A 19,963-nucleotide genomic window follows, 5' to 3' on the forward strand; every position below is an offset into this window, starting at 1 on the left:
TGCCGAGAGTAAGTTCTAGGGAAAGACTAATCTCTATATCCTTACTTCTGATCTGTATATAGAAACCAATATAATACTTACTTTTCAGTGCAATAAACATTAAAACCTTTCTGTAGACCACTTATCTTGCCAAAAATAATGTCTGGAATACAAAAAGAATCAAACCAAAGACGCTTGTCAAAGAACTAAAAGTATGTCAAGTATGTCAGAGGAATAACAAGTACACAAATGCTTTTGCAAAATACAGCCAGTAAGTTTCATTAAAAAAAAAACAGATAAAAATATTCAAAGAAAGGAGAAGTGGGCCATAAAGAATCAGAAAACTGTCATGAATATGAGAGGATAATATCTATAAGAAGTCGTGAAATTAGGCAGGATTCCAAAAGAAAAAAACATGGAAAAGGAGAGACAGTCTTAGAGGCACAGAATTTGGAAAGAGCTAGATATGACTGGAGAACAGTGAAAATAAATCGGTTTGGTTAGAGCATCATACACAAGGCACAGAGGGCTGGCTTCTTGTCTGACCTGGCATCAACCAGTCCTAACAGCAGCCAGGCGGCAAATGAGCAAATTACAAAAGTGAGAGTGTGGGGGTAGGGAAATCAAAGGAGATGGTGCAGGAACGTAAGGCTCGTGGCACTCAGGAGTCAAAGAGACAAAGGGTTGGAGAAGTAATGGGACACCTAAAAGACAAAGAATTTTATAGAGTGTATCTCTGAGAGAATTAGTGATCTTTGGTCAATGGATAGAGACAGACCAACATAACCTCTTAAAGAGGGAGCCAGGAGAAGACATGGCCCAAACTCACTGTTACCTCTCCCCGCAACCTCCTAGGGCTTTGCATGAGCCAAATCCAACCCAAAAGGCTCAGGAGCCCTGAAGAGGGCGCCATGTAGAGCAGAGAGGCTGGGGGCAGGTGGGGAGTGAATGTAGAGGCCAAAGGCAGGATCTCCAGTGCAGGTCCTCCAGACACAGTGGGGCCTGGGCTTAGAAGCTATTCTGGGGCCTCCAGAAATGTTTGAGTCATGGGGGGAAATGGTACTAACTCCAAAATACAAAAAAAAAAAAAAATTGCAAACCAAAAATTAATGCATATTGAATTACATGTCTATGAAGCAGAACATTACTTCATCTTCATTGATGTTATATTTAATATCATAAAAGTGTTATCTGAAAACAATTTGTAGGTTGGTTTCTCAGTTTGAAAACATTCCTGAAGATATGTGGTGATGGCTAAGAAGGGACAGTCAATCATAAACCAAATGCTAATTACATTGGAATAATTACAATGGCCAACTATTCAAATTGTTCCTAATTTTTACAGATAGATATATTTATAGCTAGATATTTTTATTGCAATTATATATATATTATGAACTCAAATATATATTCAATATTATTAGCAAATATATACTAAATATTGTATTCAACTATAATGCCATAAGGGAAAATCAAAAGTTAAGTTTTCCTAAAATTGGTTTATTAGACAAGATGAGATCTTGAAAATTTTTGTGCAATGGGTAACCACATTTACAATTTAGGGAAATTAATCTACTAAGATTGAAGGTCTACAGAGTAGGGATAGAGATATAATTGGAATTAGTTAAAAAGCTATGACAGTCCCCCAAATGGGAGGAAATAAGGGCTTGAACTAGGACAGGAATGGAATGTAGGAGAGAGTTCTACACAGGTACACAGGACTATAGGAGATGGATTCAAAGGACAGAGGGACTAATTGGCTGTAGGAGTAAGAAAGAAGGATTGAGTCTTTATGGGTTTTAATTATGGGAGTCCAGATAATACTGTGAGGGAAGTAGGAAGGGAAGCCCATTTAAAGTGAAAGGTGATGAAATGAGCTTTGCAGATGATTATTTCTTTATTCTGTAAATTCCTGTGGATGTCTATAATGTACAATAAATTTTGCTTGGCTTGGGAGCATACAGACTAAGAAGATATTGCTCTAGCTCTTGAAACTTTCTAAACCAAATAAGTGAATACAATATTGATTTTAAACACTGTTAGAGGAGCAGAGGAATACAGATAAAATCTATTATGATGAGAAATCTGAATTTGAAGTAAAGAATCATTCCATTAAAAATATCTCTTGATGTGGAAATGCATATAAGCAGAGACCTATTTGGGTCTCCAATCTTCCTCAAGACAAGACTGAAGATAAAGAAGTTTCTATCAAAGGTCACCCCATTACTCAATACTCCTAAGTCTGTTTCTCCTAAGTACATCAACATCAGTATAAAGTAGTTGAATATCAGTTTGATTCTCTCTCTCGGTGTGTCCCATCTAACATATTTGATACTGGCTCCTGCTACTGAAAAGCTACATAGATATATGAAACTAAGAGGAAGTTGCCCAAGAGGATGACCAAAATGGTTAGGATGACTATGAAGCATAATCTTCATCCAGCAGACTTCAATGATCCAGGAACCACTGACTCGCTCATGACATCATGAGCTGCTGTGAACATAAATTTCTCCAGGAACACTTTACATAATTTCTTTTCTTTGTACAAAATAGAGGCTCTTAATAGTCTTATTTGAAATAAGCTATAAATGTTTCCTCACAATAGCTTGTCTCTTTGATAAGAAATACATCAATCCATCAAGTATTTGGTAAGTGCTATCTGTCTCTTGTGTATGCAAGCAATATATGAAAGTGAGTCATGCATGCAGATCTACACACAGCCATTATCCTCAACAGCTGGATCTGTTTGCAAAATGTCAAAAACTTATGTCAGACAAGAACCACTCCAATAATTCTTGAGGACAAGTTTTAAATCATGCATGACTTGAGAAATTTGAATATTGCGCTACCATCCCATTTATTAGCTCCCAATGGTTAAGCAGATCAAAGGTTTCTGTACAAGGATCTGTGAAGGACAGTGCAATAGCCTCCTTGAATTCTCTTCCTTAAGTAAAGCTCCACTTTTAAGCCTCTTTTCTTTTCCAGTAAAAACTTACCTATTCTGTAGCTGCTGTAAGATGTAAGACATTTAGCTGTCTGGTAGCTGGAAAGGCATAACTCGACTGCCCACGCCAAGGTGTTACCCCCTGATAAGATATCTTTACTGGTTTCTTTTAACCTCATATTACTGTGCTAGGTTGTGCAGATCATATTCCACCCACAATTAACCTCAGATTTCTTAGAATTATATAATTTATAATTTATAATTAAATTTCTTCTAAGTACATTTAGATTAAATTTATAATCAATGTATCAAGGAACAGTGAGCAATTTGTAACTGTCAAACCTGTTGTCCTATTATGGTGTGCAATTTACCAACAAAACCACTCACAGAAAACTGAGCTGGCATGCACACAAACCTACTCAGAGACAAGATACATGTAAGTGGAACAGTCAATATAGCAGCAAACTCACACTTCGCAGAAGGCATGTTACCAAGGCTCAGCTACACTTGGCTGTCTTCACACCTTTTCATGTTGCTTTTTCCTTGCTCTCTACAACAGGTGCTGGATGGGTCCCCCATCGAAGTGACTCTAGCCAAACCAGTGGACAAAGACAGTTACGTTAGGTACACACGAGGCACAGGTGGAAGGGGCACCATGCCGCAAGGAGAGTACACCTACTCTTTGGGCCATGTTTACGATCCCACCGCAACCTACCTTGGAGCTCCTGTCTTCTATGCCCCCCAGGTCTATCCAGCAATTCCCAGCATTCATTTCCCAGCCACCAAGGGACATCTTGGCAACAGGGCCATTATCCGAGCCCCTTCTGTCAGAGGTAACACCAATCAGCTCTCGCCCTAGAATAATTCTACGATTTCAAATGATGTATTGCAATAGCCTTACATAAATTGGATGGGTCCACTGAGAGAAAAATACTGGAAAATTGGTTATTAAAAATCAAATGTTGTATCAATAGTTTCCTTTCCATAGGAATCTTTTTTCACATTACAACTGGTTATTGAAAAAGTGTGGTCAGACATAATACAAATGAGGCTAATGCACACATTTGATATTTTCATGAGCCCATGAAATTTGCACAAACTAATTATTAGCACATCCCTTATCATTGGACCACCCTATTGCAGTCATTTATGACTCATTAAAAACTTTCAAGTGAGAGTAATATGGTCCAATGGAAACCATTTATCTCAAATAGCAAAAACATGTCAAGGCACATATGTATTTGATGGTGGCTCAGTGGCATCATGATCATATATAAATCACAAATTACCATAAATATATCCTAAAAGAGATATGAAATACTCTTCTCTGACCTACCCCAAGAAATATGTGCTATACCTTCTAAAAAGTCACACTATTAAGAAAATCATCTATGTCTCTCCAGGATATAGAGAACTAAACAGTAAAGTCCAAATGGCAGGGGGGGGAAATCCCTCAGTCTGACTGCCAAACAGTAAATCTTTCCTATTGAACCCTATGAGAATTCCAAATATTCAAGCAGTTTTCAGCTAGTTCAAGCAATATAGGAGATAAGGAGAGCATATTACTGTGGAAACAATTATCTTAATGTGTTTTATTCTTTTTCAGGGAAATTGAATTGACCACCCTAAGAGCTCTAGTCTTCAACAGCCTTAAAAATTCCATATTCATAAAACAATCACTCCAAAATTATAATGCAAAAGAAATAATCAGGACTTCCTTTAGGATAATTTGTCTGTATGAAGACAAATAATGTCACTAAAACATGATGCATTTATAATCTAAAATCACATCATTAAATAATCCATACCTTAAATATAAGTTGTCAACCAGTTGTAATGTAGGAAAAAAGCAAACTCAACTTCAAGTGAAAAAATACCTGTCTTATAACAAGAAAGGAATCAATGATGATGTTCATGGATGAAGGGTAATCAACTTAATTTTTTATTTCTTTGTACCACCAATAGGAAATCAAGATAACAGTGACAAAACAAAAAATCAAAAAGAATCTATTAATGAAACTCAATGGAAATGTAAGCCTCACATTGACAGAATATAACAGAGAAAATGGTCAACTTAAAAATATCTTTCCTAAATACTGGTTTTCCAACAGGTCACTGAGATGGAATTATTGGGAAGCTAGAATTTACTACTGATCAATGACAAAGTCCAAGACCGATTTTTAATATTTAGGGTCATATCATGCTGGGATGTTTTAATAAATACCTTCCCAACAGAAGGTTAACTGAAAACACAAATTGTAAAATTTTTCATGTACCAAAGTTTTAAAGTTACTTGTGTACTCATCAATAGCTTTGATAGTATTGCTTTCTTCCACAGATGTTAAAAGAAAAAAAAAAAGACACCTAAGGCGAACCCCATGTGATGTTGAGTTTCATTACATTAGAATCCTAGAGTTCTCTACCCATCTTCAGAGCAATCATCAATGTGACTTGGGCTAACTTTTCCATTACAGTAAGATTCAGGGTGATTTTCTGGTGGTTTGATTCAGTTTAATGCCTTCTTACATCCCTAGAAATTTACATGAATGTACCTGTAGGGGCTGCGGGAGTGAGAGGACTGGGCGGCCGTGGCTATTTGGCATACACAGGCCTGGGTCGTGGATACCAGGTCAAAGGAGACAAGAGAGAAGACAAACTCTATGATCTTTTACCCGGGATGGAGCTCACCCCGATGAACCCTGTCACTTTAAAACCACAAGGAATTAAACTTGCTCCCCAGGTAGGTAATGATATTCCAAAGATAGTTTCTTTAAATTTAAGTTAGGCTAAAGACCATCAGTCACCTTTCATCAAAAGACTTGACTTGATCCTTTCCTGGGCTATGGTATTGTTTTGTTTTGTTTTTTTAAACAGATAAAGTGGCCAATCAACATAACGGGACTGTGAGAGAATGCTGGGTGTTGAGTGCCATTGTTCCATTATAGACCCTTTCTGTTTTCTAATTATGGAGTTGACACCTTAAATAATCTTCACTGAAATGTAAAGATCCTGAGAGCTATTAAGAATTATCAACCAATACCTTAACGGATATAAAATGGAGGCAAAACCCTAATTCAGGATAGATGTCTATTGTATGTGAGCCAGGTCTGTTAGCAAATGACAAGGAATGAACAGACCAATTAGGACATCTGTTCTTAGAAATACTGTTTAGGAGAAGACACCATGCTATCCACAGTGATCTTTGCTCATATTAACTATGAGATGCATCACTCATGTCAAACTGACTCTTCAGTGATTAAATTTGGGTAATGGCATTATGATACATTTTATTGTTTTCACTTCACAGTTCTTAATTTCCATGTTTCTGCACAAGGCTGCAGATTTTATTATTGGAAAATTAGAAGTTGTAAAAGTTGTTCCAGGATGGAAAGTGAATAAGAGCTAAAAATAACACAAGTCAGGATCTGTATTAACCCTTAGAAGTTCTCTGCGGATGTGCAGTACATGCTGGTCTCTCTGCAGAGACACTTTGGCTGAGTAACAATTTCTAGTTGCTCAGTTACAGTTTGTGTACCCTAAAGGAAACATCCCTGCTCCCACCCCAAATGTGTAGGCCTCAAATCTATGGAAGTAGCCTTATGATCGCGATATCAAGCAGAAAACTTGGTTCTCTAAAAGCTCATTTTGAGTAATTTTTTTTTTGTAGGATTAATGGCTTTCTTATAGACACAAATTGGTTCATCTAAGGTTTCTGCTAACTCTACCCAGGCGATTAAAAAAAACGATGCCTATCAGAATGGTAAATGGCAACCACTTGTTTATTCAAAGACCATTTACTGGATATTCATTATGCACCAAGTATTGTGCTAGGGTCTAGAGATGGAAAAGTGAATATAACATAATCTTTGCCATCAAAATTCATAGGGCAATCCAGCAAGAGGATACTCACACATAAACAGGTAATTACAATTAAATCTAGTAAGTGCCATGACAGAGCTTTGCTCAGAAAACACAAAAGCTAGCCATCCCTTAGGTTAAAACCCAAGGCAAGAGACCTAATTAAAGTACACGGAGACTTGGAAATTTTTTTTTAACAAAAAATAATTACAATCATAAACTCTGTGTAACAGTTCTAAGAACTGCTATAGTATGAATAATCATTTCTGTTTTTGATATTATTCCTGTGTTAGAAATTGGACGTGCTTTATATTAACATACGAGCAAACATCTCTATCGACTAATCAAAGTCATTTAATTAAACTGACTCTGAATTTCTGTAACTATGGCTTAGAATTTGAAGACCATGCCAAGCCCAACCAACATAGATGGAGCCTTAACAACTCCATAGCAAAGTTAGGAACGTCCAACAAGAGCAGAGGGTCGAGTACTGCCCTGCAGAGTCAGTAGGCAGAAATAGTACTCCTTTCGCATGTGTGAGCACACTGGGCATGAACAGACAGGCTGCCAGCTAAAGCATTTTACTATGGCCCAGGAGACTTACAGAGTGCTTTGTAGATGACAAGAGTCACTGCATAACTAACAGTATTAAAAAGAAAAAGTTAACAGAGAAGATAGGAGCCATCTACAAATTTAATAAACTGGAAAATGTCATGCTATTGCAGCTGGATTAGATCAGAACAAATGAGATAGGAAGATCCGTAGGTTCACCTGGGGGCATTGTTCTGTCCCAAAGAGATGCTTTTTTCAGACCTTTGCCCTGTTTTACACAGTTTACTGAATCTGCTGAGTAGTGGGAGCATTGGGGCTTGTAGGCCACCAAAAAATGGCTTTAGGATGAAAAACAAATGTGCCTTTAGACAAGACTCAGTTTGGAGTAATGATAGGAAAGGGGGGCGGCGGGGGAAGCATGTAGAAAGATTCTAAAAAGTCAGATAGTTGTAAAAATAGCCAGAAGGGGTGTTTTGCCAAACAAAGACATTGAACTTTCAATACCCATCTATTAATGTTCATTAGCAAACACTAACCCATTAAACTTTTTAACTTTATTTTTCTGAAAATGTGAAAACCCTATAACAAATGACATAAAATAAGAGTAGTCTTAGTTAATTTTCTCTAAACCATTATTAACAGAAGGATTGAGGATAATAACGATAAATCCAGCCACACAGTGCTGGAATATCATTTTTTAAATGGAATAAATATATCAAATCCTAATATTAAACTATTGGTAAAAAGTTAAGCTAATGGACTAAACTAAAAACATATTAGAATAAATGGTGTGAAAATGATTTTTGTGAATTAATAGACATAACACTTTAAATGGAGTTCAAATTGGGTTCATCTTAAGTTTTATGAGTCATTAAACCATGTGGCATTTTATATCTTCTTATATTAGCTTAAACTCTGATGATTAGAATTTTAAAACCTGCAAGCTGGGGAAATAATGCAAATGTGACATTTGAAAGGAAATCACTTTTTTTCTCTTGTAGATATTAGAAGAAATTTGTCAGAAAAATAACTGGGGACAGCCAGTTTATCAGCTGCATTCTGCCATTGGACAGGATCAAAGACAACTATTCTTATACAAAATCACCATTCCTGCTCTGGCCAGCCAGAATCCAACCATGTGCGTAGCTTCTCCAAATCCCTGATCATTTAGATGTTGGGGATAGCCTCCTAATGTTAAGTGTGAGAGCCCCCTGTATGTTAAGTGTATTGGACCATTTTCTAAATAAGGTAAATATCCAAGTATACTACCTATTCATTGTTCATTCAATGCAACCATTGAGATGTGCAGTTGGGATGTATGTGCCTGCTATCAGACTGGCATCTCAAAGCTCTCAAATTTTATATAGACAATCAAGACTGGGTAGTATAATCAACAAATGGAAAACTGCAGATGTTAAATGTAAAAAGTGCAAATGTAAGCAGTGAAAACTATAGCCATTCTCTAAAATGTGTGGTATTTAGGTTGAGCCCTATGAAATTGTCATTTTATAGATTAACACTGTGCCCTATCATTTTAAATTTTGGACCAAAGATATAACCTTTCTGTTGGTGGACACGATTTTTGGAATTTTACCTCAAGCCTGATTTCTACATATTTTAGAACCAGTGTTTCACATGTACTTTAGAAAAGCCATGTAATAAGTTAAAAGCATGCTACAGGAATGTCTTCAAACACCACTGGTTCTAGATCGATTGACAGATATTCCCACATGCATCTATATTTGGAAGCTTTAAAAGCAAAAAGAATGAAAAATACCCACGCAGAGGTCCATTATCTAATCATCTCAAAAAGCTCACAGCACCGTAGATTTCCACCTCTCTCAGTAGCACAAGTTTAAAATGCCTACCCTGGCTACCTGTGCTTTCCAGCCACCCTTTCACGCCTCCGAAGCTGAGCGCCTACGTGGACGAAGCAAAGACCTATGCAGCCGAGTACACCCTGCAGACCCTGGGCATTCCCACCGAGGGCACTGACGCTCCCACTGCAGCTGCGGCCGCGCCTACCGCTCCCGCTTTTACAGGTAAGGTAAACTGCGCGGGAATCGGCACCCTGCAGAAACCCTCCTTAGTACTGTGGACTCAGAGTCGCTGGTGAACACGACCTACAATAAATCTGATTCACATCATCTGTGTTCCAAAAGAATCTGCCACATGGGTGCAGCAGTAAGGTATGAAGCCAGAGAACCGAGCCGGGCAGCACCACGGGTCTCAGCTCAGCCTTAAGCAGCTGTGGGATTTCAAATGAACCAGTCTCTCTGTGTCTGGCTTGCTTTGGCTCCGTTTTTACATTCAGTAGGAGAGTCTGGAACTACCTATTAATAGCTGGTGTCTTTTGAACACTTACTGTGTGCCAGGCACTCACCTAAATGCTCAACATGCTTTATATTATCTCAGTAATGCTCATGGCAGGACAAGATATAGGTTCTAGCACAATGACTATTGTATACTGAGAAACCCAAGTATTGGAAGGATTGAAGAATTGGGCCAAGGTCAAGCAGCTTTTAAGCAATCCTTGGGCATCCTCCTCGGTTTTAATCTCCGATCTACTCAATCCCACCTCATCACTTTGCTTTCTGAAAGAAATGGTAAATCACATTTTTATTTAATTAAGTCAAAACTGTGTATGCAGGAGAGAAAGAATGAGAAAGAGAGAAAGATCCTTACAATATCTTTCCTGGAATATCAGGCCTCATTTTTTTGTTCTATAATTTTGCTCTGGAGCATATGTTGACTGCTTAAAGTAAAGCCTATCTGTAAGCCAATATGCCTTTAAGGTCACATTTAAAAGGCTTTTCCCCATTTATTACATACAATAAATGCTAATAATTAAAAATGAATCCTCTAGAGATGAAAGGGCAGAAATTTATTTTGGAAATTTTTCTTTAGCAGTTTGAGTAACTCCATTCTTTATTTAGTAATAGATTGTTTCTTTTGAAGAAATATGTCATCTTGACTTAGTTGTGTCAGCATACCTCCCATAAGACCAATTCAGGGAGTTCTAACCAGACCTAGAAATATGACATTCCCATCAGTTGAGTAATTCATATATTGGTCATGCATAGATGTGAGAACTGTTATATTCCTTATATCCATAACACCTAGTTTGCTCTGGTTTTCTTTTATTCCTCAAAAATTGGACCTGTATCCTCCATTCTAGCAGGGGAGGCTAAACTAATCCTGCCTCACATGAGAATGTGACCTCAATTCCAGCTTTGACCTGCAGAGCATGGGGATGGGTGGTGCGCCCCTGCACAGTTACCAAGGCAACAGCCACCACTGCATGGGGCAGGGTCCCTGCTGGGCTGTACCAGGGCCATCAGCCCCAAGCTGGCTGGCTTTCCATAAAACCTGGTGTTGACATGTCAGTCTACTGGGGACTTCTGCTAGGGCTTCTAAGTTCTGGAGGACACCGAGTTCCTGTTCTGCAAACAGTTGCACCCCCAAGAGGCCTAACTGAAGGTGCTATAAAAATAAAGGAGCCACTGTCTGGAGAATTTTAAAGTTTGCTTTCGCTGGGAGAGATTTGCTTTAAAACATAAGAATGTTTTATCTTATCCTCACTTCTATTTGCTCCTACAAGAAGTAAACAATATTTAGGGCATGAGAGTTGTCTTGGGAATGCCTAAGAATTTGTGAGCATCTATTGTAGCATTGCTGTGGAATCAAGCAAAGAATAATAGTTTCCAAGGGAAGAATCTGTTTGAAACACTAATACTTTTGCACTTAAAAAATTAGCCAAATTGGAAAAGAAAAGTCAAAATCCCTAAAGATAAAATCTACACTACACAACACACTCTCTCTCTCCCTCTCTCTCTCTCTCTCTCTCTCTCTCTCTCTCTCTCTCTCTCTCTCTCTCTCTCTCTCACACACACACACACACACACACACACACACACATATTACTTACTTAGTTTAGAAATACTACTTCCAAAAATTTTTAAGTAATTGTTAACACATTTCTCATATCCTTGGAAAATATGCCAAACTTTACTAGTGCATTAGTCAGCATTACTGCCCAAAGTGCATGAGCCAAGGAGTGTATTCAATTTTTTATAAAATAGTCCAGCAAGCTTCCTGGCATCATTTCCTGAGCAGCCACCAGAAAGAAATCAATGTGTCTGAGCTTGGGCAGACTTCCAGAGCACAGAAACCAAATGGGCTTTTTTTTTCTTTTTAAGAAATCAGGTCCCCTTTTGCTGCCTAAGTATACTTTTCCCTTCTTCTTGTCATCTTCTACAATTTTGAATCTCAGAAATAGCCAGGTTTTGCTCTAAAACTTTAACAGGGAAGTATTGCTTCTTAGATAGTAATAGCTGTTAAGCTCTTTTCTCTCAGTGAATTTTAATCAGTAGACATAAAACTACTGTGAAAGCACATGACGATTTCCTTACCATTCAAACCCCTTGGTTCTCCACTGGTGAGGATGAAACCTCCAACTGCATCAAAGACAGTTAGATGGTGGGGTGAGAAAATGTTTTTTGTCCTTCACAATTAGGTCTAAATTTGGACATGCTAGGGTTTGCATCTTTGGTGCCATATGAAAACATGCTAAAACTTCAAATATTCCTCCTATTGGTCTACCCAGTCCCTACACATCCCTCTTGGGTAAAGGCAATGGCTTTCAATATTTCATTTAGATGGGGGTGGGGTGCCAGGCCCACAGATGCCCAGCTCTCATGACCTACCAACCCGTCAGTCACCTCCCCTCCCTTGTAAATTCTGGGACCCTCTGAAGAAGTTCTAAATCCCAAGCTTTAATCAACTCAGTGCCCTATTAAGTTTCTGTCTCATGGAATCTATCCCCAAAGTTTCTGATTCTCAGAGTGTGAAGTTACTTTGACACAAGTGGTTGAAGGAACACACTGTCTCCTAGTCAATTGGTCCAGATATTATATCCCTTGAAAGCATCTTTTAAAATGTACATATTAATTTCTGGCTGTAAGTAATATGTTAGATTTTCATATCCAAAAAGAAGAGGAGAAGCCACCAGGGAGCAAATCTGAATATCTTTCATGAAGTTCTCTCTGCCTCCTCCTCCAGGATATGCTGTCCCTAACCCAACGGCACCAGTGTCCACGGCCCAGCTCAAGCAAGCCATGACCCTTGGACAAGACTTAGCAGCATATACAACGTACGAGGTCTACCCCACTTTTGCAGTGACTGCCCGAGGGGATGGATATGGAGCCTTCTGAAGCTATCTTTCTTTTAATTTAAGAATAAGACACAAAACTCTATCTAAAGGAATTAAACCTCTAACTGTCCACTAATAATCACAAGTAGTACTAAAGTAATGCCTGTCCCGAGACTGTATAGCAGCTGATACTAATTGTAGAATCGTGATAGGACAATGTTTTTCCTGATGAAATCAAATGTCAAGAAGGCTTCTAACAGAAAGCTAAAAAACCACTACCCCCAAAAGTTTTTCTTCTGGGGTTCCTGAGTGTGTTGGAAGTGTGTGTACAAACCCTAACAAAGCAAAGAGAGATTTTTTTTTGCCAGCAAGAATTCAGGGGCTAAGCAGACCTGAGCAGTCAGCAACTACAAGGGAGCCAAGTAAACTGCAGGGTCTTAACCGTAGCTTAAACATCTGCCTTTGTGATACACTAACAGGCAGTAGGAAGGAGGGAAAATGCTTTCAAAACATGTTCCCCAAGGCCCATTCATGGGCTGTATTTTGCAGGCTGGAGCTTGTGAATAACTATTCAAAGTTTGATGGAGTCACTATCACTTTAGTCTGAAAATTTCATCCAGTCAGTTTGTCATAGGTCAGCATCTCCCTGTACCCTACAGTACCTGGGGACTTTCTGGAAATTAATGTGATGTGTTTTAGATACAGTTAAAACAAATCCAGGCCCATCATTTGTTAATCTATTAGCCCACACCTCTTTTTCCATAGAACATCTACCCTTCCCAAGGACCCCACAACACAATAACCATTCCAACTTGAAGTGGTTTTTCTCATCCTAACATTTTGACTTGACCATATTGACTTATTTTCATCTCAGTCTCATTTTGCCTATCTTTACTATCATAAAGGAGTAAATCAAACCTATGGATGGTACCACTTGTGGTACTTTTTCCTATTCATCAAATTGGCTAAAATGTCACTTCAAACAAAGAGAGAAGTGAAGAATTACTCTCATTTCTGTGGTCTTTTTTGTAGCCACCAGACCACCATCCAGCATTCAGAGACTATTATATTAACTTGGGTTCAGCCTTGGACTACCTAATGCACTTACACCTCCCAAGAAATCCTCTACCATCCCTTCTTTTTACTTCAGTAAGTAAATCTGAGTCCTTTAGTCTCGAAGCTGTCCCAGGAAAACCTTATATCTGCCACTGCTGATTAGAAGTTGATTTTTCAGACACTTAGCAAGGGTGGTATATTTACCAAAATCCCCTAGAATATCTGATGGGGTAAGGGGGATACACACATTGGGCTGGAGGTGAACAGAAGGCCCTACTTGCTTGCCATACTTGTTAATGATTGCCTTTTGTTCCAACAGAAATAACTGAGGTCTGAACACCAAATACCTATTACTACCACTCTAGTCTCATTAGTAGTTTCAGGTATATATTAATAGAATTCCCATTTTTAAAATACCTTGGCCCTTGAAATTCTACAGAACACAAGGAAAAACAAACATAAAGGCATACAAAAATTTATCACCTCCTTAATGGAATTCTGTGATCACAACTAAATCAGGCCAGATTCCAATAAAAATCAAGTAAATTCCAGTAACAAAAAGTCCCTGTAATCTTTCAGTTCTATTAACTCCAATCAGGTGTCAAAGGCTATAGCTCAAAACTCTCAAAGGCCTGGGCTTTCAGCTTTATATTTTGCTTCGCATATTCCCTAGTACAGTGGTTCCAAACATGACTGCACATTACAAACACCTAGAAATCTCTTTAAACTGCTGATGCCAAGATCACACTTCCTACCAATTGCACAGAATGTCTTAGGATCAGAGCCTGGCATCAGGATTTTTAAAGATCCTTAGGTGATTCCAATGTGTGTCTAAGTTTGGGAACTGCTATATTCTTTGCATTTCCACTCTATCCTTTAATTTGTTTTCTATTTCACTTTTGTTAAATAGGAAAATGCAAGAAAATATCATCTAAGTTAAAAACAGCCGAATCATATTTTACCTATACTCATCTCATAAAATGTATGAATTTGAATATAATTCATATTGGCTGTAAAATAACTCTTTCAAGTAATTCTAAAAATGAGAAAATGAAAAAATTCCTCCTTAAGTAATTCTTAGGTCCAAATTTACAGTCACTGGGGGCAGGCAAATTCTTATTCAGTCCAAAAAACTATTCCAAATTCCAAGAGCAAAAGTTCCAGTGTTCTTCAAATATTTGAAATTAATAGAAAAGGACACTCTGCATGTCTAGTCAATGCAAAATAGATGGTTTGATCCAGGAGTTTTACATTTAATCACAATGAATAATTAGTTAATATGGGAAACTTTTTATGAGAAAAATCATTATCCCAGATTAAATCATAATCACTTTTCAAAGGGGTTAAGAACAGAGACCTAAATATACAATAATGTTGGAGTATCAAGAAAATTACCACAGGAACATCTCATTATTTGTTCAAGGAAAAACACAAATATTCATGACATTTATCCCCTAAGAACTGATTTCATTCAAGTGAGTTCATGTGGCTTTATTTTTTGCTGAGATTTTATTTCATTCTAGTAAAATCTAGAGAATTCTTTGAATTCCACTAGAACATATCCATACAATGTGCCTACCATGCCATATGTTTTTATTTATATTCTGACCAGATTAAGTAATGTAGAGGCAGTCCTGAAATAATGAATTTGAAACTTTAAAAAAAAATGATATTTTTTAAGACATGAAAAGTAGAATCAGAGGTTTATTTGGCTTGATGTTCATATTTGGGAACTTCAGAAATTAGCACCTCATTTAATATCTATTGTACCTTGTGTATCAATATCTATTTTTCTATTCTTTCTTCCAAGAAAAAATTCTTCATAGAAAAAAATGAGTCAACCAACCAAGCAAAAACAACAAAATAACCAAATCAATCATCTAAAAACATCTAGTAAAATATTAGAATTGGGTTTCTATATTTTGGTAATAGCTTAGAGAGAATTGAAAGCAGCTAATGTTCCTTTGGAGGAAATGGAACAGCTGAGAGATTAGATAGCTACTTTCTTACCTGTAAAAATGCTGCCTCTTCATTGCTGTACTTCTCACCCACCCCATCCATTCCACTATAGCTAAAGACTATCTTTAACTACAACAAAATATAATTCTTCTAGATGACTAGTTTTCCCCCAGCCCCACTGCCAAAACCCTGGTATGCTGCCAAACCACATTGTTCTGGGTAACAGCACCCAAATGCTGCTAGAAAGCTACCTCATGTTAAGAAAATACTGACTTCAAAAAATATCCACAAAAGAGTACAGATTTCCAAATCACAGTTCCTTAACTTTTTAATGGTGGATGGAAATTAAATTGGTAGTAGTTATGCAGGAAATTAGTTTTAGTTTTACTTAGAATTTTAAAATACACACAAACATTCTTTCAGTCACACGGACTAACTTTTCATAAATATGGCTTCAATATTATCTTCAATTTATGTTAACTTTCACTAGATGTTTAAATGATTATTTTATTGTTCTGTCTTGGAAAACTGGGTCATGATTTGAATCATGGTGATAGGAAGATTCTCCAGGATGCCTTTTATAGAATAAGGGCCAATAAAAAAAAGTTAGCATTTTGAGTAAATTGTCTCTGTATTCACAGCTATAAAATTTGATAAAATTTATTACTATTGTGTAACTCTAGCCCTGAGATTTCCTAAAAGGAGTTAACTAAAAGTGAACAATGTGCCTCAATATTCATATAAGGCCATGATCATTTAACTCCTTCTAATGCTCATAAAAGAAATTCCCAGGGGATGAAAATGTACCAACAACTTAACCTAGAGACTTGATACTTTTTATATTTTGTAGACACCTTTTCATATATAGTAGATACATCTGTTAAAGACAGAACTATGGTTCAGATATGGCACCATAAGTGAACTTTGTGATAAATACTTTTGAAAGAAAACATTAATAGCATAATTTAGGAATTTTAATATACTTACTGGAAGACAGAGAGAAACTAGGCAGCAAACATTCCTGCCTGTCATTCAACAGTCATCTACTGGGTTTTGTTAAACTGACTGTCAAATTTGATGTTGAGATTTTACCTCATTCTAATAACATCTGGAAAATGCTCTGAGTTTTTTAAGAATATATTCATAGAAACTTCAATGTATTCACCAGGCTATATGTTTATATTTGCCAACATTAGAACAAAGCAACATAAGTCTTGCTGTAATCAGTAAAACAATTATAAAAATGAGATTTTTCTGACTCCCATACCCTATTTCTTTATTTATGAAGTAAAACATTTTTTTAAAAATTGTATTCTATAAAAAATGGGTACAAAATATTCTACTGTTCCCAAAATATCCCCATTTTAAAAGCCAAGTTTTTCTTACAATGTTTACACAGAAAGGAAAAAGTGTACATTTAATAGTGAAAGCAGTATATACCTTCAGCAAACAGATTCATTTATGAGAGACTGGAGACCTTAAACATCCCCAATTCTCAGTTTTGTAGGAAAGACAAAAAGAAAACTTCATACTTCAGTTAACAGTGAAGGGAAATTCACAACCAATCTGGAAGAGAAAAACAGTTCCCTTATTTTTCTGGAAATCAGAAGCCTTCATTCACTCAAAAGTGCTGGAATGAAATATAGAACACTTGTGCACCCACATCTCTGCAGACTTTTATCCTATTTTGAGAGAGAAACCAAGAAAAAGAATGTGCCTTGTTCTCTCTTCACATACATTACTTTATCTAAGGGGAGGGGAGACACCAAAAAACAGTGCTTCTGCCAGCAGGAACTTCTTGGACACAAGAATATCATTCCCACTCTGGGTTTAGCAATGTCCCTCTGGGGTGACAATATATCCCTAGCTTTGCCAAGACAGCCCTGGCTTATGTCTGTTGTCCTACTTTATAAATATCAACACTAGCCCCTCTTACTCTCAAATGTGTCCCAGTTGTAGACAACAAATTAAACAATGACCTCATCTTTACCGGCTTTTTTTTTTTAATGCTGTAGAATTGGCTTTATCTGCTCCAGAGCACACGCAGCTTAAACTAAAGGGCCCAACTACTCAAACAGAGAGGAATGCATCGTCTTCTCCTGCATGGTTACCCTCAATCCACTCCCCATCTAGCTGACCCTCTGCCCAGCCCCTTTCTGGTCCTAGTTTTCCTCACACTGCCCATGGGCTCTGGGTCCTGAGTTTTGCCTTTAATTAACAGAACTAGCAGCCACTTAGCCAGTCTGGCAGGGGACAAGATGAAAGCCCTCAGAGACATGTGCTTGTCCTGGCAAGATTCATCCGGCATTAGTAGGGTCTTAGAGGATTTGCTGGTTCCTTTCTTCCTTAAGCGAAGTTACTTATACCCCAAACCAGAAAGGATTTCCCCAAACCTTAAAAAGCACATTGGCTTCTTCCCTTAATTCCTGTTTTACGAATTTGCTTAAATATTAATTCACTTGCATTTAACTTCATTACGGTTGTTCATGAACTGTTCTTCACCCAAAAGTCTTCACATAATTCCATATAAATATTTGATTATATTTTAATGAAAAATACTATTAACAGGTATTTTCATTTTTACACTTCCTTTATTCACTTTACTAATATTTAGAATTAAACAAATTATATAGTACTATTACTATTAACACACAAACCTGTTCTTCAGTAGAATGTATGATTCTGTACTTGCTATATACCTACTCTTATGCCAGAAACTATGAACTATGAATACAAATATATAAATAGATGTTTATATCTATCTCTCTATCATCTATCTATCTATCTATCTATCTATCTATCTATCTATCTATCTATCTATCTATATATATATATACATATATACCTTTCTGTCTTCCTTCCCTACTTCTTTCCTTTCTTTCTCCTATGGAGTACAAACTTTAGTGATCCATTCTGAATTTTTAAAAATGGAATATAATTGCACTTAATTTAAGTGCATCAGCTGGTAGATTTTGTTACTTAAAATCCCAAAAATAAATCAACTCTGTTCTAAACTTTAAGTTTCCATTATTATTACCAAACACTAGGTTGGTACAGTAAGCCTTTTCAAAGATGAATTTAACCCTTGCTCTATTACCATTGTTTTTTAAGTAAAATGAGTTGTCAAATATTTTCTCCAGAAGAAATATAAAAGACAGCAAAAATAGGAAGAAATAATTTTAGAGGTCCAGAGCTTTAAAACATGCTTCAAAACTTGGAATTGACAAATTTGCATACTGATTTATGATGCTAATGAGCACTTACCCATGCATTTTGTTTACTTGCAGTTGTTAACTATTCCTGTTTTCCAAATATACTTGTGTTTATAAAATCCAGAAATCTATTTAACAAACTTTGTACCTATATTTTTTGTAACAAAGTATACATTTGCAATGAAGTATACATATTTTATTCAAATGTAGGTTTTATTTTGAAACTTGGCACTTGCCACTGTAATTCCTAAGAGATCTTTGGACTCATAAGGTGCAGATAAATCTATTCTTGATCCATCATATCACTGGTTTAAATATTTAATGTAATTATTGGTATTTTTATTCCTATTCCTTCATGAGCCCTCTTTTTTTCTACTTTTCTGACTGTAATATAGCCAGATATTGTTATCCTGTCTTAATGAAAAGCATGCTGTCAGCAAAATGCATTTCTACTTTCCAGATGTTAAACAATCTCCTGCTTCTTTTCCTTTTTTGTTATTATTGACTATTTATGTGAAGTTAGTTAGCTGAAGTACCAAAAGCAAGAGAAAAAACAGTATTAAAGAGTGTGCATAAAGCACTTATTTTTGTACTCTGAGTACAATGTTTTATAGAACACTGTGACCTATCTAAATATATTAAATTACAACATTCATTTACTAAGAAGATAATTATTGGTTTGGAAAATATGACCATAATGGGCACTGTAGAATCATAAATCACATGAAATAAGAAATAATGCAATTTAGCGATGACTAGTGTGATTCTAGGATGGCAAAATGACTTCAGTTGAATTTTCAAGTAACATTATAAAGTTTTTTAAAGTATCAACATGAGTTAATGATTTATTTTTCTTCCCTAAAAACTAGAATTGTACCCTTTTTGAATAAATATCTAAATATTAATGTCTCGTAATTGCAATGTCCTTTTTGTGATTTCTTTACATTTGCCCTATTACAGAAGTTCCCTCCGGCACATCTTCTGAGAGTAGAAGTAACTTTTAATAATTAAGTGTATTATTTTCCAATCAATAAAGAAAACAAGAGAAATACTCAAAAACTAAAAATAGTGAGAAAACATGACTCCAGGAAGGTAAGTAGGCTCTGAAGTCAACATTTGCCCTGGGGGCATCTGCTAATGTCTACTGGATGAGAATAGAGGTCAGTAAACTGTCCCCTGAGGACCAAATCTAGCCTTCATCTTTGTTGTGCTTTGTTGACCCCTGAACTAAGAATGGTTATTATATTTTTC

The 19,963-nt window shown here is 36.6% G+C and overlaps 1 protein-coding gene across 4 annotated transcripts in view; it reads left to right on the top strand.

The window, feature by feature from the left end:
• The window catches only part of A1CF (APOBEC1 complementation factor), an 85,004-nt gene extending 65,387 nt beyond the window's left edge, over positions 1–19,617 (top strand). For 3 of the 4 annotated variants that reach the window (XM_017659607.3, XM_073241044.1, XM_073241045.1), the window contains 5 exons: positions 3,483–3,756; positions 5,458–5,663; positions 8,335–8,471; positions 9,224–9,375; positions 12,395–19,617. In XM_017659607.3, coding sequence (XP_017515096.1) covers positions 3,483–3,756; positions 5,458–5,663; positions 8,335–8,471; positions 9,224–9,375; positions 12,395–12,546 — 921 coding nt within the window. In that variant the 3' untranslated portion in view covers positions 12,547–19,617. The remainder of the gene's footprint in view (positions 1–3,482; positions 3,757–5,457; positions 5,664–8,334; positions 8,472–9,223; positions 9,376–12,394) is intronic. The other variant, XM_073241046.1, reaches the window with a different exon arrangement.
• Positions 19,618–19,963: the final 346 nt, after the last annotated feature.

The sequence above is a fragment of the Manis javanica genome, chromosome 7 (assembly GCF_040802235.1).
Source record: "Manis javanica isolate MJ-LG chromosome 7, MJ_LKY, whole genome shotgun sequence".
NCBI classification, from domain to species: Eukaryota; Metazoa; Chordata; class Mammalia; order Pholidota; family Manidae; genus Manis; species Manis javanica.